Source organism: Huiozyma naganishii, chromosome 6 (genome assembly GCF_000348985.1).
Source record: "Huiozyma naganishii CBS 8797 chromosome 6, complete genome".
Taxonomy (NCBI): domain Eukaryota; kingdom Fungi; phylum Ascomycota; class Saccharomycetes; order Saccharomycetales; family Saccharomycetaceae; genus Huiozyma; species Huiozyma naganishii.
Genome location: NC_035927.1, coordinates 116,068 through 131,923, shown reverse-complemented (window position 1 = coordinate 131,923; position 15,856 = coordinate 116,068). Strand labels below are relative to the sequence as shown.

General features: G+C 44.8%; 7 protein-coding genes across 7 annotated transcripts; 3 read left to right on the top strand and 4 right to left on the bottom strand.

Moving 5' to 3' along the window:
• Positions 1-92: 92 nt before the first annotated feature.
• On the bottom strand, positions 93-4,922 carry ATG2 (Atg2p; the record flags this gene model as incomplete). The annotated part of the gene is made up of 1 exon (XM_022608498.1): positions 93-4,922. The coding sequence occupies one exon, from the start codon at positions 4,920-4,922 to the stop codon at positions 93-95; it is 4,830 nt and encodes a 1,609-aa protein (XP_022464988.1).
• A 950-nt stretch (positions 4,923-5,872) lies between these two features.
• SLA2 (Sla2p) lies at positions 5,873-8,806 on the bottom strand (the record flags this gene model as incomplete). Its single annotated transcript, XM_022608497.1, has 1 exon — positions 5,873-8,806. The coding sequence occupies one exon, from the start codon at positions 8,804-8,806 to the stop codon at positions 5,873-5,875; it is 2,934 nt and encodes a 977-aa protein (XP_022464987.1).
• A 1,046-nt stretch (positions 8,807-9,852) lies between these two features.
• SUI1 (translation initiation factor eIF1) lies at positions 9,853-10,179 on the top strand (the record flags this gene model as incomplete). Its single annotated transcript, XM_022608495.1, has 1 exon — positions 9,853-10,179. One exon carries the CDS (start codon positions 9,853-9,855, stop codon positions 10,177-10,179), a length of 327 nt encoding a protein of 108 aa, XP_022464986.1.
• A 161-nt stretch (positions 10,180-10,340) lies between these two features.
• CWC25 (U2-type spliceosomal complex subunit CWC25) lies at positions 10,341-10,802 on the top strand (the record flags this gene model as incomplete). The annotated part of the gene is made up of 1 exon (XM_022608494.1): positions 10,341-10,802. The coding sequence occupies one exon, from the start codon at positions 10,341-10,343 to the stop codon at positions 10,800-10,802; it is 462 nt and encodes a 153-aa protein (XP_022464985.1).
• An 86-nt stretch (positions 10,803-10,888) lies between these two features.
• VPS75 (Vps75p) lies at positions 10,889-11,774 on the bottom strand (the record flags this gene model as incomplete). Its single annotated transcript, XM_022608493.1, has 2 exons — positions 10,889-11,672; positions 11,758-11,774. 2 exons carry the CDS (start codon positions 11,772-11,774, stop codon positions 10,889-10,891), a joined length of 801 nt encoding a protein of 266 aa, XP_022464984.1.
• A 157-nt stretch (positions 11,775-11,931) lies between these two features.
• Positions 11,932-14,244, bottom strand: CRS1 (cysteine--tRNA ligase; the record flags this gene model as incomplete). The annotated part of the gene is made up of 1 exon (XM_022608492.1): positions 11,932-14,244. The coding sequence occupies one exon, from the start codon at positions 14,242-14,244 to the stop codon at positions 11,932-11,934; it is 2,313 nt and encodes a 770-aa protein (XP_022464983.1).
• A 212-nt stretch (positions 14,245-14,456) lies between these two features.
• On the top strand, positions 14,457-15,704 carry RPA49 (DNA-directed RNA polymerase I subunit RPA49; the record flags this gene model as incomplete). Its single annotated transcript, XM_022608491.1, has 1 exon — positions 14,457-15,704. One exon carries the CDS (start codon positions 14,457-14,459, stop codon positions 15,702-15,704), a length of 1,248 nt encoding a protein of 415 aa, XP_022464982.1.
• Between the last annotated feature and the right edge of the window lie 152 nt (positions 15,705-15,856).

Here is a 15,856-nt window from a genome sequence, read left to right as displayed (position 1 = left end):
CATATGTGCCTTACTGTGTACGTATATATAAGTAAATGCTACAGGTTTTAAGCTAAAATTATGAAAGAGAGGAAAATGGTAGCGAAATTTGTTCATCTGTACTTATCGTTCACCTCATTTATATGCTCCTTATCGAACTGGTTGACCACCCCTTGTAAAGTCTTGGAGATCGCCTCTGTGGCGCCAATCAGGGGACGAATGATAGCGATAGGAGCGACCCTCGCAACAGACACTGCAGCTGCAGTCGCTGTGCCATTACCATCGAGCCGTCTACCACTCGGGTTCCATACAGAATTGTACGCAACTTGAATGTGCTTCTCCAGCGAGTGGTACGCATCCTCCAAACCGTGGTGGATATCAAGAGGTTGTTGTGAATATAAACTAACAACTTTCGCGGCATCCGTGGATCCATTGGCAGGATTGCCGTCCCGGTCTAGACCTGACGCGTCGATAACGACGGCACTCGGGTCCCGATCATGCACACGTGGATTTCCTCTCCCGACTAACTGATCCTCATTTAGAATGTTGTTCAGATCCAGGATATCCTGCTCAGTGAAGTCGTGCTGGACCCTTTCGCCGTCTGTCAAATACCTTTCGGCGGATTCTAAGATATTTTGAGTACCAGAGGCTACCCTTACGCCAAGTTTGATAAACTCGCCAGTTGAGGTTTTTAAAAATATATTGCCCTGTTGCTTTATTGTATCTTTCAAATGACCATCAGATCGGTAATCTGACATCAGCACGGTGACAAACGTTTTGACACCAGATCCAAAGGTGATAAAGGACTTGACTGGGGTAATCCCACTCAGCACACCGCCGAGTTGTCTTTTGATAATATCGGGAGTCCATATCGCTCTCAGATTGACATCCAATTCATCGAATCCATTGATACCGTATAACTGGATACCCTTTAAAGTAATCATTGACTCATCCAGTGTGAAAAAATTCATCAACTCAGTAGCATGTCCGGACTTCAAACCAACGTAGTCCACTTTTTTAGGTTTGTAATCCAGTTTTATTCTGACTTCCGAAATAGCAAATTTCTGGATGAAAATGGTCTCTGGGTACTCGTCGATCAACACAAAACGAGGGTCCCGGAATTTGGAAAACCTAATGAGGAAATCCAAAGTGTCTTGATCCACGTGTAAACGCAACGGTGCCATGTCAGTCTCCAGCCTCAATTCAAGTGCCGGTAAATAATCTACTGGTCTCACCATAGAGAAATTCATAGAGATCATTGGTTTATTAACCGGCCATCTACCCTGTCGTAACAATGTAGCAAACTTGTTCCATGAAGAAGTTAAAACGTTGTCGACAACGTCAAACTGCGACACTTCCAAAGTTCCCTCCGTTGTGACGTCTGTAGAACCATCTGATTGGGACTCTGTGGGCTGGTCTATTTCGTAGTTCTTGATTGTCATCCTCACGTCGGATATGTTGATTAACACTTTGTGATTCTTGGACGGGTACAGATCTAGCTTATTTTTGACAGCTTCTGTTGCTTGTATTCCTTGAATATTGGCATTTATCTGACGGTTCAGATCGACGTTCGGTCTCTGTTCTATGAAGATAGATTCAAATATGTTGGTTTCTGGAATTGGATCCGGAGTTCCATCATTTTTTTTCAAGTTCTTCTGTATTTCCATTTCATTCACTGTGCTGGAAATTGTTCTTCTTGTGTGTTTCCAGTCGTAGCCATCAAAGAACTTGATGGCAATTCTTCCAATTTCTAAATTCAGAAGAATCGAGAGCTCTTGTTCATTATGGTCAGATCTTAGTACACCTTCCTGCTTTCGGCTATGAGCAACTGTTATTGCTTTTCTGGTGTCAATGTAATCTTCTGTGATAGCTAAGACGCCAGCATCAGCAATTTCAGAATTACTTGAGTTGTAATCGGATTTATTCAAGTCAACCAAATGTGGAGTTTTGCTATTATCGTGTTTTACGTCAAAGAAACTCTCGACAACATTGATACCATTATCAAGACTCATAGAATGTGTGCTGTCTGGTTCCTCTTTCATCAAATCTTGGAAAAAACTGAAATCAACATTTTCAAATATATTAACATCGTGATCAAAGTGCGTCTTATATTTGGCTTCATCTGGGAATGATTCAGGAAATTTCAAATCTATTCCTACCTGGATAAGGGTGTAAAGCGAATCGGCACATAGTGAAAGACCAGTGGAATCAACATTGATTTTAATATCAGAGATGTTTTGCTCTTTCTGAAATCGTATCCTGATTGCGTTTAATCTACCAATCGTGATAAAACCTATTTGACCGTAGAAATTCGGTACGTTCGGAGAGCAGAACTTCTCCTTCTCCCTCTTACTAACGAGGTCATCAATAAGCAGGAGACTCGCACTCTTACTAAATGCTTTTATTTTTAATTTCGGTACCATTATTATCTCTACAACCATATGATCCACAACTACTGCAATTCCCGCATTAAGACGGTATGGATGAAGTAGCAAAGAGCAATCAATGAATGTCAAATCACATGACTTTTGGGCCTCTTTCTTACTTTGAGAACTTATATCAGTCGTGACGTTAACTGTGTTAGCCAGTTGTTCTTCTTTCACCTCCCGAAGTAAATCTAGCCATTTTGCGTAATAATGCAACTCCAAACTTCGTAGTTTTATCTTAATCTTTTCATCAGACTTCAATGTTAGTAGAAAAACCGGTTTCCTGTTATCACTGTTTTTAATACGTTTAATAATAGTCTGTTTGCCTTTAAGTTTGGGTGCAATTCGGTTTAGTTCCAGAAAGTTGGCAAATGCTAATAAGCTGCCATCCAATTCGCTCAATGACATACAAACATCAGATAATCTCACTTTCAAAGAACCGAATGTATCATTTTCAAGTATGTCCTTCAATTTCACTTTAATCATTTCAACCTTGACCACTAAAGAAGCAATCGACTGTTGCTTAGAAATCACATGCGAAGAGGCTAGAAGTCTCACACTCTTTTTCATGCAAGATAACCTCTTTTCCTCTAATTCAGATTTCTCCTCAGGAAAGACCACTAAAAACAAAGAATTTAAATCGGAGAACAGCGTCTCTATCGTTAGTAAGGTGCTGGTACAGGAAAAAGATTTGATATTTAAAATGTTCGTTGCGTGAACATTACAATCTTTCAAATTTTCGTTGAATGTTTTTATTTCAATTCTCCTCTTTAACAACTCAAAAGATATATCGCGTGCAGTAAATATTTCGTCAATCCTTTCTTTGTTGACCTTTATAATTGAGCATCTTTCTGTGTGCAGTGACGAAGTTTTAGAACTGTATTCCATGGGATCAAACACTGCCGATATATTGTACTGTGGTAATTCTAATGTGATTGAAATACTGTTGACTTTGAAGGTCATTGGTTTGGGTAATTTAGAAGTAGCTCTGTGCTTGCCCTTGAACGGGTGTCGCCTTCTTGAATTTGAAATAAATTGCAAGTTTAAGAAATCAAAGAATTCTGTGGTTGATTTAACGGATTTTACAAAGGGGGGAGCCTGAGCTTCTTCAATTTTTATATCAATCTGAGAGTGTAATTCCAACATAGTTTCTTTGGGCGTTAATGTCCCTTGGAAAAAAGGTTTTTCTTTCGTTTTTACCTGTAGATGATTCCCCTCGAATCGCATATAATCGATGCTCAGCTTGTATGTCATATTATTTTCCTGATTTATGGAAAGATTCCCCAGGATGAAAGTATTCTCATTGGCTATGCTGATTTTGAGTAGGTTGATGCAAACAAAAGAAACGATACCTTCTTTCTCCAAATTTTGCTCACTTTGGAACCGCTGGTAGGCAGGTGACTTGGCTGTGGCAGATAATTCCTGCTCTGTTGATATTTCTGGCGGTTCTTTTATTTTAAAGTCGGTAATGTAATCAATAATCTCTGAAATCAACGGATCACGTATTGTGGTAACGTTGTGTAAATACAGATTGATTTCGTTTATATCAACTGTCACGTTAGATACGGTCACGTTATCTACCGAAGTAAGCCCCTCAAACGAGACTCTTAGGTAATCGGTGTGTACAAGTGTCGTTTTGTTTTTATTTTCATTCTTTCCCTCTAATTTGAAATCTTCGTTTTCGAATGTCTGCTCCAAGGGTGTTTCGATTGCACTCAGATAGAGAGATGTACCCTCCACCTTTGAATAATATATACTTTCTGTCATGGCAACCTCTGCAGACTCATCTTGGTGTGAAGCACCGTCGCTATTGTTGGTGTCCACTGAATGCAGTTGTAAATTAGTCATTGATATCTGTCGTATGCCGTTCTCTCTTGTCAAAACAGTTACTTTCTCTATAAAGAATTCGAACTTTTCACAATCGTTACTATCAAGCAGAGTAAAGGTAATATTCTTTAACACGATAGTCAGCTTTCCCAATATGACGTTTAATACCCGGTTTCTCATGCTCGTCAACGTTGAAACTTTTTGATTTTCGGGGCCGCCATGTGGTGGCTGTAAGGGGTCTTGCTCAGTCCCACTGCTTCCACTGCTGCTCTCCTCCACATCATCGTTAAACAGTATCTCTCTGGTTTCGTCATCTGTAAACTGTATCACCGTGCTGGCGAGGTTCTGAATACTTTTACCAAGTGAGAACATAATCTCTTCTTCGGCTTCGTCGTCATTACCGCCATCGGGTGAGAGTTGTACCACAAAATGAAGCCCAGTCCCTAGTACATCAAGACCACCAGATACAGCCAGCTGTAAATCTAGTTGGGTAATAGCACCGGACTTTACCTCAGCATTTGGAAGATTCAACTCATCGACGTGTAAATTTATATCCTTAAATGAGAACTTAGAGTTAGAACCGAGTGATACGTCTAAATTGGAGGTATCTAAATCCGAAAAAATGGAGATTTGTTGAAGAAAGTGTAGTAGCACTTTCCGTTGTATGCTTTGTGGTAGCCATAACCCCATCCTGTTTGGGCTCAGCGTCCTTGTTTTAACGACGGTTCACAGCGATCGCATAAGTCTCTTTTTTTTTTTAGTTTTTTTTTTTGAAGTTCCCTTTGATGATAACAAACTGGTGTGTGTCAGTACAAAAAAGACACTATGTTTAGGTGGGTGTACGCCCTTGTTACTCTTGATCCTGAAAAGTATCAATGTTTGGTTAAACTTTGATTTAAATTTTGAATACGAGAGAGGCAGAAGAAGATTGTTTCTTGAGCTTTTAAAAGTTAATCTGGTCCTTCATATAATAGTCAGACATTAATTAATTTGCGATAATGTTCTTAAAACTAATAACCCAACTTTTGTTGGAAGTTACAGGTTGGCATCACAGAGTAGAAGCTGTTCTGGAAATGGTTTGTAAATTTGTAGCAAAAAAATGACGAGATAAAATACCTGATAGTAGGATTGGTAACTGCTTACCACTGTTCCATCTTTAGAAAGTATGGTAAACAGGCTATTAATTCAATATGCCTGATGTATGAAATTTAAAGTGTCTAGTGGACTTTTGGCCATTTTGATCAAAGTTTTCTAACTTAACTATCCGTATTTTTACTCGGAATTAATTTTTGGTGGTAGAAAATGAGAATTTAAAAGGTTTGACTTTTTTAAGATGATTATTTCCTTCAACTGTATATATATCCAACTGTCCCATTGAATTGATTATTAGCAAAAAATGCGTCTAGTGATATTGTAACACGTTCTAACATCCAATAAAGTTCCCTATACTCCTATACTTTTTTTGCCCTGGATTAGAATATTTGAAATGTGATTCCGAAAGGAAACCTTAGGATCAGCCATTAAAAAATCCTAAATCCGCTACGCTGCACTCCGAGTTTCATGGAAGTCCCATATATTTCGATCGATACAGCATCATCTTTCGTAACGCGTATATCTGTACCTTACATAACTCGTACACATCACACTCCATTCTCCTCACTTTCATCATCGTCGTCGTTGTCGTACAGATAGTAGGCATGTTTCCTGATCTCACCCAACCGCTTCCGGGCGTTGTTCAACGATTGTTCCAACTTCAGAATGGTCACTTGCTGCTCCATCTCCGCAGTCTTAACAGCGCGGTCACTGTCGAACTCAATTGGTTTCTCATCAGATGGAGCTGCATCATTTGCACCCTCCATGACATGTGCGACCAGCATCCTGCATGCAGTTGTGACTGCCTTGGAGCATTCTTCGAGGCCACTCTGTGCCTTAGAATGTGGTAACGTTTTGACACGCGAAGCAGCTACGAGCTGGATGGTAGATGAGGCAACCTCCTTTGAGGCGACAATAATCTCCTCTGGGGATCCCGTCTTATCGTGGGCTGTCAGGTTACTCGCAGTGGAGATTAGTATGTTGGTTGCTGAGCCCACTGCCCTTGCAGCCGATATCAGCCCCTCTGTCCACCTACTGTTTTTCTTGTAGAACTGCGTAAGTGATACATTCGTTGTCTCTGATATTTCGTTCTGACATTCGATAGCCGCCCTTACGAGGGCCACGATGGCATCAATAATACTCAGTGATAGCGAAACCAGCGGTTGTGGCACACCGTCAATGTTGACCTTTACGCGCAACTTCGCTGACGATTTCACGATCTTTTTCTCCGTGGCGACCAGTTGCGCGTGTGGGTCGTTCTGCGTTTCCGACGATTGCCTGTCCATTTTCTGCATTAGTGGTTCCAATGCGACGAGCAACTCCTGCAGTTTTCCTTGCATGTCCACGTTTGCGTTGATTACGAGATCCGTACGTTCCTCATCGTCCTTCAGCGATGCCAGGTTATCCGACATGAGGTCTTCAAAAAAGTATTGTGCCTCACGAGCGCAACTCTTCACAACTTTGACAAGGGTAGTATCGTTTATATCTTCGGATAAAGTAGTCGTGCAGTACGCTTTGCAATTGGAGATGAGAGATGCCATGGCAATGGAGAACTCGCTGATATTGGAGATCACGGAGGCTTGGTCCCCGTCGACGATTCCGTCCACGATCAGATCGTTGAAGCTCGTTGCAAATTCTGTGGCGTACTCTCCCGCGCTCTCTATCAGCGTCATGACAAGTGCCGGGGAAGATGTTGGAGCAGACCAGTTTGCAGGGGATTCCAAATCGAAAACTGACTCCTGGATGGTCGCGATACCGCTCTCCAGACACCCGTCCATAATTGTGTTAAGTTTGTTCTCTGTGAGCGCCGCACTCGGTGTCTGCTCCCTGGACCCTGCGGCACCGCCACCGTTGGCTTGAAGTCTGTCGTTCTCAAGACGCAAACGGTCGCGATCTTTAATCAGGTCCGCCATCTGGATATCTTTGTGCTTGATCTTCGTTTCGAGGTGCTCCTTCTGCCTGATGGCCTCGTGTGCGCTATTGACTTTGATTTGCAACTTTTTAAACTTGGGCAACAATTGCAAGTGTTCCTGCCGCAATTGCGAGTACAGTTTCGCTAGCGAATCGTATTTCTTCTGCCAAACGTCCATTTGTTCCTCCAAAGAGTGCAATTGCTCGTCCTTGTTTTCGATCTGCTGCTTCGCGTTTTCATTCATGGTAGTGACCTCCTGTTCCAATTGTTGGACACGCTGATCGTACTGCTGCAGCATCGTCTGGTCCCGTTCGTACTGGTTGTTCAGCGCAATGAGGTCCGTCTGCTGCTGTGCCTGTTGTTGCAACTGCAAGTTCATCATTTCCTGCTGCGCGCGCTGCACCTGTGCCTGAAACTGTTGCTGCTGTGCCTGCTGTTCACGCAACTGTTGCTGCCGTTGTTCCTCCAACCGCGCCTGCTCGTTCGCGTATTGCATCTGCTGCTGCGCGTAGTAGTCTGGCTGTACTGGGATACCTGTGATACCGGGGACCATGGCGGCTGCGCCCGTAACCGTTGGTATCATCACAGGGAGTCCCGTGACCATGCCAGTGTTCGACGGCGTTGCCAAGACACTGGAAGACCTGGACCGAGGTGCAGGTGGTTGTACTGGGGCAGGAGACGGAGTCTCGCGTCTTGGTGGCTCGCTCCTGTCCGCCTTATGGAACTTTATCTCTTTATCCTGTGCTGCATCGGATTTATCAAAGTCTGTGACGTTTGGTGGCTGCGTGGGCAGTCTAGGCAAAGTGAGTAAGCTTGTGAGAAGTTTGATGGATGAACAGTCCGCGTACAGTTCGAAGAGCCGGGCGTGTTGTAGCTCGTACCTCTCGCGGAGTGGTTGCAACGCTGGGTCGTCCTTCCCCAACTGTCTGTACATTGCCCTCAGCATCGACGTGACGAACTTATAGATCCCGTAGGACTCAGCGACCATGGGGATCAGTGACGCAATTTTACAATCGTTATTGACCCTATCTGACTGTATCGACGCCAATGCGAAATTCGAGTACTCGTCGATAAAATCTTGCAATTGCATGAGGTCTAAGATTGTCTCGTACCCTTCATCCGGATCCGAGACACTGACCAAGGAGACGTACTCCTCGTACTCGAAAGTCCCATTATGGAACCCCTTATGCGACGCATGGAAGTCCAATTTCATCAAAAGATACTTGACGTACTCCTTAATGAGTCTTCTGTAACCGTTATCCTCAAACGCAGGTCCGCTTGTGGGCACTCTCTCCAGAGACCTAATCCACTCTCTATCCCTGATAGCCTCCTTCAACGCAGAAGGATGCCCCTCCTGGATAATCTTGTGCATTACGATGAGCATCTTAAACAGCTGGACGTCTGTGGTGGTGAACGGCTGTGTCTGCAGTGAACGAAACACCTCTTTCGCAGACTTGTGGTCCCATGTGTAAACGATACACGACCTGACGTGCTTCCTCTTGGGTGCAGTCTCGTCTATCGAACATGCCTTTTTCAGGATCTTGTTCAAGTTAGCATCCGATTTCGGCATTTGCAAGTGTACAAAACTTATGGTAGACTGTTAGCCACTAAGTAAACGTATAAATATCTGAAATCAGGCCACCCAGATCCACCACACCTATTCAAACCCTTTCATCGTTACAAAGTTAACGAATATTGAATAAAAAGCCTCGAAGTAAATACAGTGAACAGAATCAATTCCCACGGAATGGAACGAAAAACTGTGCGAGAGAGAAAAACTGAAAAGCCATGTTCGTGAAGAGTGATACAAAAAGCACGTGATTCAAAACTATTTCACGTGACTTGAAGTACACCTGGTGCGGACCAATTAACAGCGACACAACTCTTAGCTGAACTGTCCTTGCAACACTGGATATGCAGCCAGTAAAGAAGGCCGAGTTGTTTGGACAGTGTAGTTGTCACAATCCGACCACATTGAAGGAAAGTCCAAGAGTCATGGCTAGACCTGGTGCGGAGTTGGGAACGGCACGAAAAAAATAAATTTCTGGAACGTGACAGTCACGTTTTCTACCCGGACACAATATTTTGGTCAAGAGACGAAACATTACATTTTATGGACATATTTAGTGCCAACCGTATTCAAAGCTATCGTCTTATTATACATTTAAGAATGGAAATATCTTATAGAATGCGGTACAAAAGTTCCTTTAGTCCTAGATCTTGAATTTCTTCAACACACGGGTCCAGATTTAGGTGAGTTACCACCTTTCCATCACGTGATCAAACCGCGGGTCACGTTGAGGGCAGGTTTTCCAAAATTCCAAACTATTGCACGTGACTTAAAAAACCGGCACGTGACCCTTTTTAGCCACGTGACAAACCCATATACGTCACGTGCCCACGCTTTTACCATCACTTCCCACGAACAGTTAACCTGCCGTGGAAACCGACGCAGAGAAACGGCAAAGAAAAAAAATATCAGATCCCCGCTGCTTCTACTGCTGTTACTACTACAGTTAACTGGTACTTGTTGGTGTCTCCTGTTCTTTTTGTTCTGTTCCCCCCACAGTTTACTGCCAACACAGACAACACATCAGCCCTTCTCTTATACTCTGCATGTCTATCGAGAACTTGAAGTCGTTCGACCCATTTGCTGACACAGGGGATGACGAAACCACCACTGCCAACTACATCCATATCCGTATCCAGCAGAGAAACGGGAGAAAGACTTTGACCACCGTGCAAGGTGTTCCTGAGGAGTACGACTTGAAGCGGATTTTGAAAGTGTTGAAGAAGGACTTCGCTTGTAACGGGAATATCGTCAAGGATAAAGAGATGGGGGAGATTATCCAGTTGCAGGGGGACCAGAGAGCTAAAGTGTGCGAGTTTATGATCGCTCAGCTAGGCCTTCAGAAGAAGAACATCAAGATCCATGGGTTCTGATTGCACATATAGTAAACGGGGAGGGGAGTACCAATAAATCCAGTACTGCTTCAGTGTATACTCACCTACATTTACACTTAAAATATATATATATATATACAATTTTGTACGTTATCTTAATAATAGTATTGATACATCGCATATCGCAGTGACAGCAACCGATGGCGAACGACTTGAACTTGTTGAAGAGTTGGAACCCGAAACTCGTACGCAACAGGAAGAAAGTATGGGAGCGTGAGCAAGAACTGCTCAAGGAGGAACACGCGTTCAAGCAGAGGCAGAGGGAGATACAGAAAGAGAGGGAATTGGACTCGCTCGTTAACGCATCTAGAGATGGGGATCGCACCGGGGACCGCAAGAAGACTGGGCTCGAGTGGATGTACGATACGGGGGCTGGTGGCAGCGAGAGTAACCAGGAGTACCTCCTCGGGAAGAAAAAACTGGACTCATCGGTGATTAAGTCGCCGCAGACGGAAGAAACAGATAAGTCGAAACAGCAGCAGAAACAAGTACAGAAACAGAAACGCAAGAAGGCAAGCTACGATATGGACGACCCCATGAGTAAAGTGTTGAAACTGCAAGGATCGAAGAACAAAATATCAAAGAGACGAACTCCAAAGTGACTCTTTCTCTCTGCGGCATCAAAATGGACTCTTCATAACACTACATATCATTCTATACAAGGCACACCCCCACATCGCAGACCGGTTCACTCCAACCGTCTTTTCTTGCTGTGGTCCTGGACTTCGTCATCATCGCTGGGGAGCTCCAATGGTTCCTCGGCAGAGTCGTCGTTGTCAGAATCACTCATCTCGTCTGCAAGATCCCTCTGTGCCTCAATATAATATTTCACACAGTAAGGGTACAAGTCGTTCGCAAACAGTTCCGCCAGGGACTCCCCGTTGGGGAACTCCTTACCTGGTTTCAAACCTGTCCACCTAAACCACCCGAATAGCGTCTTCATACCTGTCCGGTACTCCTTCTTACTCGCACGCTTGTCCTGGATCTTATCTGGGTTTATAGAATCGTACGCCACGGGCCATTCAACATCCACGGGGTCACTCAACAACCTCTCGTACTCCTCCTCGTCGTCATCGTCACCGCTCTCGCGATCCTCGTCATTGCCGCTCACTTTCATATCGTCCTTGACCTTCACTAATCTGAAACGCTTCGTGACACTCTGAGCGGGGAAATCACCCTCAAGCCCATGAAATTTGATGTTCACGGAGAAGTTCCCAGGGTTAGCTTCGTCCCATTCGACACGCACATCGTCTATGCAGTCGACGTACTTGAAATCAGAGGCTCGAATGAAGTTGGCAAAATTGGAATGTTGCGAAAGAACAACCATCCAAAACGAGGGGACCCGACCAATCAACTCGTCACGGTCCTTGTACACCGGCCTAAGAAGATCCAAACGATACTTCTCCACTTGCTTCTCAACAACGTCCATCGCGGACTCGTTGTCCGCCAACCCTCTCAGCGCATCGGCAATTCTATCTCACAAAAAGAGGATGTCTCGCCTCACACGTAGTTAGTATCTTCAAATACTGAAACGATCCAAATCAACCCTTCACATACTGTTTCTTATCGCTCATCGGCTACACTGTTCCGATGACAACTGCCATAACAATCTGTGTCAAACGCACACCGATGCTAACGTTCACTTTTATTTGAATTTTCTCTTATATATGTAACTATAGAGGGTCCTACCATTAAAACATCCATATCAACATAAACGTGGAGGGGAGGGATCTACTTCGTACCGAAATACTCCTCATGTAACTTCCGCTGTTGCTCCCATTGCTTCTTCAACTTCTTGGCCATACTCTTCGTGATCTCGTTGCCATCTTTATCCTTCGTTGGTAGACCTTCCTCGTCCCAAGCGCTGTACAGTTCGCTGTTCTTGAACATCTCAGAGGGGCGCAACGAAGCTTTCTCCTTACGTTCCCGTTCCTTCAATTCGTTCAGTTTCTGTTGCTCCGCCTTCTTTAACCTCTTAGCCTCCTCGCGGGCCTCCCTCTCTTCCAACAACTTTAACATCTCACTTCTCTCCTCATCGGACAGAAACTTGACCAGAGCGTGCTGCCCGTTTCTGTCATCCAGCGCAATGTTCAACTTCAAAAGCTCGTGGTCACGCAACGAATCAGTCACACGCAAGTACTCTCCACTGTCCACTTTTTCAATAGCCATGGCGCGAACTTGGTCCCTGAACGTGGAAAGCACCTTCACGTACGGCATGACCGTGTCCTCCAGGGAGGAGTTTGCAGACGTGGAGTCAGAACCGCTGCCCGCCCAACCAAGACCATCGGCACGGACGGGGAACCCGATGATGCCCAGGATTTTGGTGACGTATTTGCAAACGGCCACAACAGGTTCGATGCGTAACTCAGACCCGACGGCAGAGATGTAAGTATTCGTGATCGTGACGAGTTCCGCTAATGACTTGACGACCTGTGGGGTGGACAGGTTGTCGCAGAACGCAGCGTGTACTTTGGTTTGCGCTGCGGCCAAATCGGACAACAACTGTTTCTCTTGGTCGCGTGGTTTCTTGGTTATGTACTGGTCTTGATCCATCGCATGCTGGTTGTCCATCTGTAACGCTCTGACATTTGTAAAGAAATTGTTGAAGGAAGTCTCCAATGATTTGACCTCGTTGATCAGCGCCTCCTTGAAGTCAAGTTGGTTATTCCATTGAACAGATGCAAATGCTAGTCTCAGTTGACGAGCGGAAAATTTCTGCAACGCCTCATCAATGGTGATAAAGTTTTTGAGCGATTTGGACATCTTTTGTCCCTCAATGTGCAAATGCCCTGTGTGCAGGAAGTAATTCACCCATTGCTCGTTGTCAAATTTAGCCTCAGATTGAGCCAATTCGTTGTCGTGGTGAGGGAACGCCAGATCTATACCACCGGAATGGATATCAATATTCGCCCCCAAAACGTCACTGGCCATGACAGAGCATTCAATGTGCCACCCTGGTCTTCCCTTCCCCCATGGAGAATCCCATTCCGGCTCACCAGGCTTGGAGTTCTTCCATAGGGCAAAATCGTTGTTAGATTTCTTGCCACTCGCGTTAAAGTTCGACAGCGACCCCTCAGCGTCGTTGATCAGATCCAGTTGGCCCTTGTTCCACGGCTGACACTTGGCGTACGAGTGCTTCGAGTCTGCATCAAACTTCGAGGTGTCGAAGTAAACGGAGCCATCTGCGGTCGCATAGGCAAACCCGTTGTCAATTATTGTTTGAACAAAGGTGACAATCTCTGGAACGTACTCTGAAACTCTAGTGGTAACTGTGGGCGGCAAGACGTTCAGTTTGCCCATGTCCTTGTTGAACTGTTTCTCCCAGTATGCGGGCAGTTTCCGGAAAATCTCAAGGTTGTTTAAACCAGATCCAGTCTCTTTGTCCAACAATGGGACGAGAGTGTCCTTCACCAGGCTGAAGAAAGTGGATTTTTCCGCCTGTTTACTCTCCAACGCGGTCAAGGTGTTTTGCACGGCAGTGACATGCATTGAGAATTTCGGGTTCTCCTGTTTCATCTTCTCAAAATCAACTGTCTTTAACCACGCCTCCAATTGGGCAATAGTGGAAACGTCGCCGCTACTAGGGAGGTTCTTCTCCACGTACTGCGCCAAAGCAGCCTTCACTTTCTCGATCACAGCAGGAGTGACTTCCTCGACGGATGACTCGTATTTTTCAAACAAATGGTTGTGCCTAGCCCTCAGAATAATCTTGTCGTCGATATCCGTGACGTTTTGAACAAAGTTGATATCGTAGCCAAAGTAATCAGACATAATTCTCCTGTTGATATCGATGGAGACATAGTTCCTCGCATGGCCCATATGTGACGAATCGTACACAGTTGGCCCACATGAGTACCACGTAACTACATTGGCCCCAGATATGGGCACAAACACATCCTTCGACCTCGTCAGTGTGTTGTACAGCTTCAAAACGGGCTTCTCCGCGGGGACCTGTTTAGGTGCAAGCCACTTGGGCTGAACTACTTTTGGAGTGTTGACTGTTGACATTGTTATTCTACCCAACGGCACTCGTACTCGCACCATCCATCTAACGCAATTGGAACACGAACACACAGCAACCGTGCACAACTGCAAGCACAACTGTTCATTGGAATTGACTCACAAAACGTCAATTGAAAAATTTCAGTTTCGAGAAAAAAAAAATTTTCAGTTCAAAGCGATGACTTGGTGACACTAAATGGCTTGACTGGTAGTGTCTTTTGTACTGTATCGAGTGTAACAGGTCGCACTACACCATGTCTAAGAGATCAATTGAGGAAGTAGAGGTGAGAGAGTTCCACGAACACACTAGTGTTGCCGTGGCGAGTTTTTTCAAAGGGTTTAGGGCGCCCTCTGACACCAAGTTTGATCTTTTCAAGAAGAAGAAGCAAGACGGCGAGGTCGACTATATCCTGCATGGGGAAAATGAGAGATTAGAGTACGAGGGGACCACGGACTCTGAGGTGTCCGGAGACAAATCACAGTACGTTGTTGGTGTTTTCAACCCGAGCAAGAACAGCGTGGAGTTGTACAAGGCCCCAATTCTTGTCTCGAAAGTGACCTCCAAGAGTAACAAACTTTTGGCGGGCCCTGCTATCAAGCAGAAGGGTGAGGTGCGTGGTTCAGTGTTGAGGAACGCGCTTGGTGAGGCGTTTGGTACCAAGAAAGCCAAGAAGGCTATTTCTGATCTGGAGAGAAACCGTGTCGATGCGGATAAATTGGCTGATTCGGCTGTCGATATTATCGACACTGTGAAGTCCGCCTCGAAGGATCTGCCCACGAGACAGCAACTGGACGAAACGGTTTCCGGAGACAGACCCACCCCGCAGGCAAACATGGATGCCACCGATGTGGAGCAGATATACCCAATAGAAAGCATAATACCAGAGAGAGAACTGCAGTTCATTCGGGTCGGTCCTATTATGAAGGAGACCGACTTGGAAAAAAAGCTAGAGATTTTCCCTTACACATCATCCAAATACATCGAAAGGAAATTGAAGTTCTTGAATGAGTCGCCACAGGCAACGAAGATCCAGCTGCTGTTCTATCTGTCGCTACTGTTGGGTGTTTATTACAACAGAAAAATCAACAGCAAGGAAAAACTTGTGGAAGCATTGAACTCGCCACCCGAAGTTCTCGTGGATGGGATCTTGAACAGATTCACCGTCGCAAGACCTGGTAACTTCGGGAGGTCCAAGGAAAGATCCTACGTGATTGATCCTCAAAATGAAGACAAGTTGCTATGTTACATTCTAACTATAATTCTTCACTTGGACAACTTCTTGGTAGAAGTTTCGCCATTGGCACAAGAACTCGCAATCAAACCTTCGAAAGTCGTCTCTTTATTCAGAGTACTGGGTGCGGTGGTGAAGGGTGCAACCGTCGCCCAAGCGGAGGCGTTTGGAGTTCCAAAGAGTGCCGCTTCTACATACAAAATTGCCTCGTTGAAGGTGCCTTTCAAGCTACCAGAAATGACAAGAAGAGGCAGAGGTCCAAGACGCTAACATGTCGATCATCACAGCAAACATGGAAACGGACCACTCAGTTATATAATATTACAATATAGTGCGCATTCTTCTGTATATTATCGAATACAACATTATCGAGACATTTTGCGATTTCAACAACCAAAAACTGCTGTGGAAGCACCGAAACG